This window comes from Saccostrea echinata, unplaced genomic scaffold (genome assembly GCF_033153115.1).
Source record: "Saccostrea echinata isolate AGI-Se365-2 ecotype Australia unplaced genomic scaffold, CSIRO_AGI_Sech_v1 ptg000025l, whole genome shotgun sequence".
Taxonomy (NCBI): domain Eukaryota; kingdom Metazoa; phylum Mollusca; class Bivalvia; order Ostreida; family Ostreidae; genus Saccostrea; species Saccostrea echinata.
Window position 1 is genome coordinate 6,164,985 of NW_026889774.1, and position 12,249 is coordinate 6,177,233.

Sequence of the window (12,249 nt, forward strand, 5' to 3'; positions counted from 1 at the left end):
ATGTATATATTTATATTATTTTTTATTGAACATAGTAATTAAAAAATACTATTACACATGCACTAAAAACTCAAGAAGTACATGTATATAAAAGATATGGTCAGGTTAGACTAAAGATAAACAGTTGATGTCAAAATATATGGCAAAAAATATATAAAAATGAATTCAATATGATATGATACATACAAAATACAATAAAAACTGAAGGTATCTACAAGTAGCAATACATAAACAATGGAATGTGCTAAGGGAGTTGTTTCCCTTGTAAGGCGTGTTTTACTTCTGGTTCATCAGAATCTGGCATGTTTCAAAAAAAAAAAAACTTGTTTCACAAGTGGAAAATTTAGGCTGCATCAAAAAGAAAAATATTGGGAATGCTAATGCATAAAAATATATTTTCACAGATAAATGATAATATTTGTAAAATATTTTTTAAAAGTTTACTGCACATAACCCTTAGGTACTGCTTATCACATTTTTATACTCAACAAAAAGTACATATAATATATGAAAAAAACACACCATTTCACAACCATACAATATACAAAAGATAAGTTTGCAGATAAAAAGACCGATTCATAAATAACACAATGGAGTCACATGTATGTTTATATGCTCATATGTATTAAATGATCGTTACCATAGTGATGGTACATATACAAAAAAGTACTAATATTTTTATCTACAATTTTTAAAAAGTATGACAATTGCTAATACAAGAGTACATCCAGTCTTTCATAAAATGTTCGGAATCTGTTGGAATGGACAAAGAATATGGACAAAGATTTCAACAGTGTGGATTTTCTCATGTTGAAGAGGATATATGCCTCATCTTTAAACATTTCCATGAATCAGATCACCGGTAGCTGCTCTTGTCATAGGTCTGATCCAGAATCCCCTTTCCATTGCTATGTAGGTCTATCTCCTCCATATCTACAGCATTGCGATAATCTGTCAGCTCCTTGGAGATTTTGATTCTGGTGTAGTTGGCTGATAGGATAGACATGAATAAAATCTACCAAATAAAGAAAAATGTATATGAAAGGATGATAAAACCACTGATTTTTCATTTGAAATACCTGTATCTGTCCTAAATGAAACTGATTATTCCCAGCAGGGAATTATAAAAGTATAAATCTCATTTGGCATCAACAGAATCACCACTTCTGCGATGTTGGTTTTGATTCCCCTTGAGATGCTGAAAAGTGATCTAAATACTGAGCATACCCATGTACATAAGCAAAGACAGACAGTCAAATGGAAATAATAATTCCAGTATAACCATCTTACAACTCCATTACAGGATCATTTGGATGTATGATGAAATTTTTATCTTGGCAGACAGACAGATGGATAAGATGGTGAATCCAGAATAACCACCTTTATTACTTATAACTTTTTTGCAGGAGGTATAATGAAATGTTAGTCTTTTATACTTTGTTGCCCTGTTGTTGGTGATTTGAATTCCACATAGTACAATTCTCTTTTCTGCTTGAACTTTCAGTAAGGAATGACATTCTCGGCTATACGTAATTAGCGTCTCTCAAATAGTGACCTAGATTATCATTGGTTGCCTGATTAGCTCATCAATACTGAAATTTACACAGCTTTCCTTTCACGGGTGAAATACACATGGTATAAAAATGGATCAGATGTCAACAAGTGACGCAAGGAACCAATTACATCGTTTCTTACAGTAAAGAGGTGTGGCTTATGTCATCTCATCGTTTGTTAACAACAATCTTAAGTTGCTAATGTTATTAATTTCTTAACCAATGAGAATCAAGGTTACCATTTGAGAGACGCTAATTATGTATCGCCGAGAATGTCACGCCTTACTAAAAGTTCAAGCAGAAAAGAGAATTGTACTAAGCCTCTTTGACAATGAAATCTAATGTATGAACATGCATAAAATATAATTTTGAGTACATACCATACCAACGATGATACATGCTGCCCCAGCTAAGGCTGTGCAAAACAGAGGACCTGCTTCAGCAAACTGAAAACACAAAACAAAGGTAAGACAGGTCAATTTTTTTTTTAATTTTAATTTATTTTGGAATTATGAGATTATCTACTATGTAGATTACAAGGAGTAATCAAGATCTTGCAAGTCTGCGCTTTTTGTCAAAACTGAATGGATGACATTTTTCCAAAAACTGTCGTGATTTTTTATTATAAAATGTATTCTTAATTTGACTTAAAATATTTTTAAATTGCAAAAACTGGAAGCCTAAAATCTGGTACCATTACTAATCAACTGGTAAAAACAATTGTGCATTTAACCTGCTTTTTTCTTACACTGAAAAACATGAATAACTAATATCTATTGGGCAAAATTTTGTCTTTAAAATATATAGTTAACTTATAAAAAAATAAAATGCAAGGGGATACATGTAACACTGGGCTTATGATTCTCAGATGATTTTTGTCAGTGTTAATTCTTCATTGTGTACATCTTACTTATAAGATTTAAAAGAATTATTTCATTACCTTTGATAATTTTAAAGATAAAATGGAGAATTGAAATTTACTAAACAATAAGACCCTTGACATGTAGTGAGATTTTTATTAATTGCAAAGCTTTTGTTATTTATGTCTTTGCTAGCATTCATATTAATTTTATTTTTATGTTTTCTGAGAAATTGTAAAAAAAATATCTCAAAAGCTTGAGGTGATGCTTTGATGTAAGATGACATGATACATAGACTTTACATATACATTTTATCTTAAGTTACATCTACACGTATACTGACCCTATCACATAAGACCCTCAACTCTACGGGGTTACAGATTGCATCCCTCCCTGGGGGAGCAACACCCAGAAATGGATATGTGGAATTCCTGTAGATACCTAGAGGGGAAAAAATGAAAATTGTTAAAAATATTCAGAAACTTTATGAAACTCTAAAACCAGTATTTCAATCATTATGCCAGGTTTACATGTAGGATTTATTACTTATCCAGACTCAATGAATTGTGTACAGGGATTTACAGTATGTACCCTGGTTCCATTCCATACAACCTCTGGCCTTTAGCCTCAGGGTGTACAGAATATGATTCCACAGTAAGGGTTGTCCCTATGACCTGAGGGTCGGGGAATTTCCCTGCCTATTATGATGTTATCCCCTGGTTTCTCTGGTATTCCCCCTCAACCTAGGCCTTTCAACTAATTTTTCAAGTTGCACATATGGTAAATACCATTTTATAGATGGATCTGTATGTACGTGAAATTCTCAAAAAAAGATAGTACACTATATATACATTTCATTAAATCCCAAAAAATTAATTATTAATATTTGATTTGTACGATGTTGTGTTTTAAGGACAGGTAACTCAAGTGTAAAAAACGACCAACAAAGTGCCGATTTATGAGTTATCGTTTATAGGAATGACATATAGGCTGCTTCAGTTGGTATTGTTATGTACACAATAGCTTTCCTTATATTCTTCGGTACACAAGAGGGTTGACCAAAACAAGGGAATGTCTTCACTCTCCATGAAATAACGAGATCAAATGAACAGGGAAAGGACTATTTTCAAGATTTTTAACTCTCTCTGACAGTTGGTATGTAGAAGAAAATTTAATGCCATGTATTTTACGTGTGCATTGTTGTGCTTCATCTATAAAGATATATATTTCTACTATTAAATGCATAAAAAAATTATCTTATTCATTTTACTAAGCACGAAGAAGAACGATCAATTATAAAAATTTAATCAGGTGAAAATTTAGAAGGGGGGTTGATTTCACTTTATATTTTTATTAAAAATTTCACTTATATGTTATTGTGCATTGTCGGTAACTACATGATAAATAAGTTAAACATTTGTGCTAAATTTTCAAACTACTGGATTCCGCTGACAGTGAAGAAACAATTGAAAAATGCTAAAACTTGACGTGCTTAGAAACAGTTAGCTTCCTCGGACTCGTTGTAAACAAGATCCGGTAATGGGTTATCATTCTTTTCATCGAACCCTAGTGGCAGTTGAAAGGCCTACTCAACCCCCTCTTAGGAGAGGAACCCCAGACCCCCTTCTACTTTTTTAATGTCCCCTGCTTTTTCAAATTTTACGACAACCCTGCACAGTACCAAATCATAACGCATCCTATAAGCTACATAGGAAACAAACATATCTATATTATGTGTGTACATGCATGTCATCTTCAGCCTTAATCCCTGCCTACCATGGTGTGGTGGCAATTACTCGCGAGCTGTACTGTATAAAATTATCAAAGAAATTCATGATTGAAGTTTGAATTTGAAGCAGTAAGTGACATTAAGAACTGACCAAAATATTTGAGTTTGAAGCAGTCATTGTCATTAAGAACTGGCCAAAATGTTTGAGTTTGAAGCAGTCATTGTCATTAAGAACTGGCCATAATTTTTGAGTTTGAAGCAGTCATTGTCATTAAGAACTGGCCAAAATGTTTGAGTTTGAAGCAGTCATTGTCATTAAGAACTGGCCATAATTTTTGAGTTTGAAGCAGTCATTGTCATTAAGAACTGGACAAAATGTTTGAGTTTGAAGCAGTAATTAACATTAAGAACTGACCATAATGCTTGAGTTCAAAGCAGTAATTGACAGTTTGGTAGTTGTTGTTGTACACTTCCTGGTTACAGATGGAACCCAGCATGATGTACAGAAACACAGGAATGGTAGCCAATCCAACTATCACGATCCAGACTAAACTCAACAGGAATGACATCATCATAAACTGAAAAGAAATGACATCACCATTAAGTGTAAGAAATGATATCACCATAAACTGTAAAGTAAAATGAAATCTGTCTGCATCATTTTGAAAAAGAATGTTTTACTTTTCTTTTCAGCATTTCTTTAATTATACTTTTAAATACCGGTAATATGATGGATTTCAATCAAACCTTTATCCCCTCTAATTCTCACTTAGGGAGAAGGCTAAAATAGACTGAGCTTGCTGCTCAGTCCCATTTTCTTTTGTGAATAAAATATTGTTTAAACATGTGTTAAATAAAAATAATTCTCACTAAATCTATCAGTTGTTATTTAGGTACAATGTTTTACTTTATGTCGATAAAAGTAAATAGTCTGTATAGCAGAGTGAATAAGGATAGTAAATTAGTAATATGTCCTTTCTCAAAATGTTTCTTTAACACCATGAACACAGAGTTGCTTGGACGTTGCTGTTTCAACAATTGCAGCAATAGCTGTAATGCATCATTCATCTATCTTTCATTCTTTGATGTTGGGTAGCTGTACAGATGCTTTGAAGTCAAAAGATATATGATAGAAAAATGGGTGGGACTTATTTGTGCAACCAATATTTCCTTTTAGTGATACGACAGCACAATTCCTGTGTTTGGTACATGTAATCAAATTAATTTCATATCTTGGTTGCAACTGATAAAAAGTTACATTTAATAAGCTATGTAATATATATCTACTTACCAAATACTCTGTACATTTAATATAATTAATAATAATAAGATGAACTTACAAATCCAGCAGACACTTGTCCTCCCATAATGCATCTCTTCCCAGAGTACACATTTTGTCTGGTTGCTCCTGTTGCTAGGAAACCAAAAACCAACAGGACAATGGAGAACAGTGCCATCACTACAGCAATCACAATAAACACAATCTGTACCACAGACAACCTAGAACATTCAAACAAAGGAATTCAAATACTGTGGAATCATTTTAATTCGTGGGGGCCAATTTTTGCAGGCAAGCAAAATATTACACATTAAACATCTTTTGTGGGGTCGTAATTTCATGGTTTACTCATATATTAGGGCTGGGTATTGGCTAGAGATTTCGTATTGTGATTTATTGCGATATTTTTAAGTGTATTGCGATATGTACAATGTATTGCAAAATTTTCAACAAAAATTTAAAAGAAATTTTCTTATTATATTACAGTACCCGCATCGTTATTCTTTACAGGATACATGATACGATAGGATACACGCACGATACGATAGGATAAACGCACGATACGATAGGATACACGCACGATAGGACAGGATACACGCACGATAGGATAAACGCAAAACACGATAAACGCAAAACACGATAAACGCAAAATACGATAAACGCAAAACACGATAGACCTGATAAACGATCTTCACGATAGGATAAACGCAAAACCTGATAGGATTGTTTCAAAATGCGAAACGTTTTTTGACAAGACGAAAAGTTTTCTTTTTGATATACTATAGTATGATAATTTTAATTACTTACAAAGCAGCAAATCGAAATGATAAAACATTTTAAATTTATCATGATAAAACATTTGAAGTAATTATGCTTTGTAAAAGATATGGTGTTTTTGTCAATAAAATTGATCGTCATCAAATTCAAACTGTAATCATTTTAAGAATAATTCCACTCTATGATGGAAATTAGGCGATTTTTTGTGTAATTATACAAATGTCGAAATTCCTTCGAATCATTAAATTTGAAATTTGAGTCCATAGATAAGCGAAGTTTTACACCCAAGTGCAATAAATTCACGAAACGCTATAAATATATTCATTATTTTCACAAATAAAACCTTATGAAATTCATATCAAACATTGATTATTTTCACGGAAAAACATGTAAAAGAAAAAATGAAATATTTGGATTCAATATCTTTTGCTAGAAGTCTGCGAAATATCCAAAATCACCTTTAATAGTCTGTATTTAATAATTCAAATCTTACAAAAAAAAAAAAAAAAAAATACTAGTCATAATTTAAGGGGGGATTGAAAAATTATTGTTATAATTATTTTAAGGTTAATGCTTTCTCCTCCAAGTTTTTATGAATTTGATTTCTATTTTATATAAATTAATTAAATTCTTTTACGTTTTAAAATTGCTGAAATTGCTAGTTGCATTGAGACAGACCGTGCACTGGACTGTGAATAATTAATCTCTCCTATATATAAATATATATGTCACACATATCCCGTGCACGTAGAAATTATTTACATATTCCAAGTACATTCCAATTACATACATTGTATATGTATATATGAGGAAGGAGACTTGCGAAAAAAATCGAATTTCATAAAATTAATAAACGTCACTAGATCTGTCATCATCTATTATCCGAAAAAATATTGCATTTCCATTCTTTTGTATTTATTTTGGTATTTTTATGGGCCTGTAAGATTAAGCTAGAATAGAGCATGCAGTCGTATAAATAAAAAAAAATGTTACAGTGTACCAGCATGTGTAGTATACAGTAGTAATATAATGCTTATATAATATTGCCCATCGACAATAATAATGTCTTTAGCCATTTTTGTTTGCTTTTCAAAACATTTCTTTTTAGACCCCACCCCCCTCCCCCCGGCCGCCCCCAAAGAAATGATATTGCTTTCTTAGCGTGCCTGTGTTATAAGCATTTACAATAACAGAATTTTTATCTACTATAGATACGTGTAAACTAAGCTTACAATGTATATGAATATATTTATTGGGTACTTAAACTTTGTATTAAATAACATTGAATGATTACGTACACTTGTTTACAACATATTAGAACACACACAAAAAATAAATAATAAATCAATTTCCACAATTTGGCAAGTGAATTTTCGGATTGAATAATTGTCAATTATTGCTATTAGACTTTGTAATAATTGTTACAAAACTTATCTTATATAGGACTACATCGGCAAAATTAGACAAAACTTTGTAAATTATGAAAGTCTTAACCCCGTTTGAGGCACAGTCAGCGGGGAAGGGGAGGTCCATACCCCCCCCCCCCCAAAAAAATCCGATTCAAAAAGCAAATAAATAAATAAATAAATAAATAAAAATAAAATAGAATAAAAATATATATTGAATTCTTCAAATATTGTCACGTATTATATGCAATCGATAAACACAAATAAAATTAAATACAAGGTATTTACCAGTCTTGTGTATCACCGCAGAACCGGGTGATTTTTTTTTCATGTATCTTTGAGACGCCTTTACATGTAACAACGACAAACAACACAGAAAACACTAAGATCCAGAAGTACCGCAAGCGCATTTTTTTTATTTGATCACACCAATCATGTTTATGACTGTAAACCTATAAAAATTACATAAAAATATACAAATGAACTAAATCAACGGAGTTTGGAGGACAAACTTCGCCTATATTTTATTTGATTCAATTATTCAATTTTTAATCTGTAACGGAAGTGTACGTTTACCAATTTTCTTAGTATAAAATCTTTAATTGTTAATTAAGTGTTGTTCATAAAAATCATGAACAATATCCAGAAAATAAGTAGATGCATTTCATTGAAACCCAGTAGGGTTCAAGGTAAATACTTGACACCAGGTGAGAGCTAGACTTCAGGTATGTCTACGTTGAATACACACGGGCCGGTCATGTAGGGGAAAGGGGGGGGGGTCTTGACTTGACAAGAAGACAGTGTACTGATTAGGCAGGTAGGTGTCAGTTCTCTTGTCACGGTAGCGCTTCCACCTGTCACTAAGTTACGGTATATTACTTCAACTCCGTGCCGAAGTAGGTAAGATGTATAATAAAAATTTGTGTGGTTTTGTTTATTTATTTATTTATTTTTTACTTCTTCTAAATGCAGTAGTTATATATGAATGGCAAACATCTATATTATAATATATACTTATCAGAGAAAAATAATAATACAAAGGAACAACAAAACTTACGCGCATAGACAAAATTTATGTTTCCATTATTGATAAAAAGGATAGCCTTAATAAAGATACTGATATTTGTTTATTCATAATTTATTTTTTGCACACATACCTAATGTTTTATGTTTCTATAATTATCAAAACAAAGTTAATAAAGGTCTCGCTTTTGTGACTCTGACTGTGTAAAGGGATTATAATATTTCTATCTTTGACAAAAATATTTCTTACATATCGACAAATTAAAAAAAAAAACAAATGACTAAAATAGTAGATCGATTATTTCATGTACAAAAATAGAATTTGACTTTCGATTTGTGCTCTCTCCTTGGTGACGGTACTTGACGTTTATTAATTAATTAATTAATTAATTAATTCATTCATTCATTCATTAATTAATTAATTTATTTATTTATTTTCTTTTAAAAATATACCAGAGTTAGAGTATTAATTTCTCTTTTTGTTCAACAGTTAGATTAATCCTAAATAAATTAACAAAACGAAAGATGAACTCGAGATATCTCGGGTGTTTCTTTTCAAGGTAAAGATAAAAAGCGAGAGTTTCCGAATGCACACGATAAACGCAAAACACGATACACGATAGAACCTGATAAACGATCTTCACGATAAACGCAAAACCTGATAAACGAAAAACACGATAGAAAACGCAAAACCTGATAAACGGAAAACACGATACGATAGGATACGATAGGATACACGCACGATACGATAGGATAAACGCACGATAGGACATGATAGAATTGTAAAGAATAACGATGCGGGTACTGTAACTGCCTTTTACATGTAGAATGTACATAACTATGATAAATAACCAATAAAAGATATCTTGTTGATTGAATTAAACTTAAACAACTAAATACACCAATACAACAGCTTTTGTCTTTCTGTTTGGCATCATCACAAACCTATCTGACAACTTTTCTTTATATTTTATGACAGAATTCCTAAATCCAAGCATTTTGTTGGTATATCGGTATTTCAAAAACGTATTGCAATTTGATATTTTTGGTCAACTTACCGCAATATACCGGAATATCGGTATTATTGCCCAGTCCTATCATTTATACGGTAGATTCAATGAAACAATATGTTTACAAAATAAACATTCATGTGGATGTAATTTTTTGGGTAAGGGTTACACATGAAATCCATGAACATCTTGAACATTGGTCCCCCATGAACAATAATGATTCCACAGTATATCAATATAAACCAGGTCTTGACAAAAAATTATTTGTTTCCTTTTCCTTCGATACATAATGTTTGTTTTTTTTTTTCTCTTGCATAAAAGCATCTTTTAATAGAGAAGATGGGTGAACATGACAAGTGAAAAGCCTATAGTGTGACAAACATGAAGGTGAAAAATTAAATTTCAATTATACATGATTATATCAAAATTTTCCTTGATATTTCATCTAACATTAAAATATACTTTATGTAAAATCTCTACAATTTGCAAAAATCCCTCAAAGATGGAAATTATTTGCCTATGAAATATTATAAACAAACTAAAGGGCCGGCCAGGGCAAAAAGAGTCATTTCCTCATACTATAACACTATTTTTCGATATGAGTGGGTCTTCGCTCCACTTTTTTGAAAGTTAATCCTCAAAGTTTGCATAAAAATAAACATTTTTTGATTACCAAAAATATGGAGCAAAGACCCACTATACCTTAAAAATATACTTTTATGACATAACATTCGCATCTTTTCGAGAAATACTTGAAGTCCATTAAGTCAAGGGTCATATCACAAACATGATTTAAATGCCACTCTTCAACAGGACTTGAGTAGTCTAGTGGTTAGCGTGCTAGTCTCGAAAGAAAATGATACTCAAGATTTTTATTGCAAGGGTTCGAACCCCACAAATACTACATTATTTTTTAGATAAAAGAATAAATTTTGCCGAGAAAATTTTCCTCAGAAAAGTTTTGTTTATCATAATTTCATAGATTTAAATAATGAGAACTTTACTCTAAATACTAAATTCACAAATTGAACATAATTTTTATATATCTGAAGCTATAGGCTTTCTGCATGCTACATTCACCTATCTCCTTTATAATTAGATTTTTTAAATAAAATGCTTAAAGGTGCTTAGACACAGATTTGAACATAACATTTTCTCAAATTTTCTGTATAATATCATATATTGCAATAGCATTTCACACAAAAATATAATTAAAACCTATTTAATCTGGAAATTATTGGAACTACAAATTCCGGGACGCGTTTGATTAACACATCTTTGCACTTACACAAATTTTAACTTTATCCTTAATATTTAAGAAATGAAGTGATTTTGTTATGTATTAATGAAAAATATTACATCTATAATCCAGAAAATTCAGAGTAGAAATGTTCGAAAGCAAAACTAACTCATCAGTATTGTCAGTCCGTGCTCTGTGATGTGTACAGAGTTTAACAAATTGAACACACCCGTGAAACGTAAACTTTTTTTGTAAACTGGGCACGAGCTCTGCTATTGTTAATGTTTACCATTCACCGGGTGTGTTCAATTGTTAAACTCTGCACACACCACTGAGCACGGACTTACAATACTGTGAGTGGGTTTTGCTTTCAAACATTTCTACTCTGAATTCTCTGGGTTATAGTTTTAATATTTTTCATTAATACACAACAAAATTGCCACTTTTCTTAAGTATTAAGAATAAAATTAAAATATGTGAAAGCGCAAGGATGTGTCGATCCAACGCGTCCAGAAATTCAAAGTTTTAATAACTTCGAGTTGAAATAAGATTTTTATTATATTTTAGTATGAAATGCTATAGCAACATATAAGTCATGAAATTATACAGAAAATTTGAGAAAATATTAACTTCAAATCTGTGTCCAAGCACCTTTAAATGAAGTTTAGGAAATTAAAAGTAAAGAAAGACAAGTACACTTTCTCATTAATCACAAATACAAATTACCAAGGTACATGTCTTAACTATGTTTAAAAATGAATACTCCTGTATATTAAAAATATATAATGAAAATGGTCTGCTTTACTGGTCTGGGAAAAAAAATGTTGACATGGATATACATAGATTATTTTCATTGTTTTTTAACACATCAAAGATTTCTTACTAAATGTCTTCAGAGAGGATTATAAATCTAATTTCTGGACTTAGAAAAACTATGAATTTACTCTAATCATAACATGATTAAAATCTTTTAAGTAAGTGATGTTTGTTTTCAGGTGCCACTTACCATGTCACTGTAAACTGAAACAACCCCTCCATGACATTGATAATGATGATCTGTAATGCTCGGTACAGGGTTCCACAAAACACACCAACTCCCACAAAAACAATGATGGTGGCCATCAGAGATGCAAAAGGCCAGTTCCCCAACTTATCAAGTGTACCTTATATTGAAAAATAAAGAGTCAAGATTGTATGCACTTATATACAATACATTTATACATTAAATAAAGTTTAGCTGCAGAACTGTAGCTCTCTGGTAGAGAAAATTCACACAGACCACCAACTACAGATCCAAGCATTGAAAAATCATGGCAGTGCTTTTTTGTGGCTAGACAGAATGTTCTATCATTAAAATGAAAAATGTCCTACG

General features: G+C 31.4%; 1 protein-coding gene across 3 annotated transcripts in view; it reads right to left on the reverse strand.

Moving 5' to 3' along the window:
- LOC133191916 (neuronal membrane glycoprotein M6-a-like) overlaps nt 1–12,249 on the reverse strand; it is a 25,121-nt gene continuing 12,872 nt past the window's right edge. For all 3 annotated transcript variants that reach the window (XM_061327676.1, XM_061327677.1, XM_061327675.1), the window contains 6 exons: nt 11,884–12,040; nt 5,483–5,642; nt 4,558–4,720; nt 2,757–2,854; nt 1,934–1,999; nt 1–1,015 (listed from right to left, as the gene is read on the reverse strand). In XM_061327676.1, the coding sequence (XP_061183660.1) occupies nt 857–1,015; nt 1,934–1,999; nt 2,757–2,854; nt 4,558–4,720; nt 5,483–5,642; nt 11,884–11,999 (762 nt within the window). In that variant the 5' untranslated portion in view covers nt 12,000–12,040 and the 3' untranslated portion in view covers nt 1–856. The remainder of the gene's footprint in view (nt 1,016–1,933; nt 2,000–2,756; nt 2,855–4,557; nt 4,721–5,482; nt 5,643–11,883; nt 12,041–12,249) is intronic.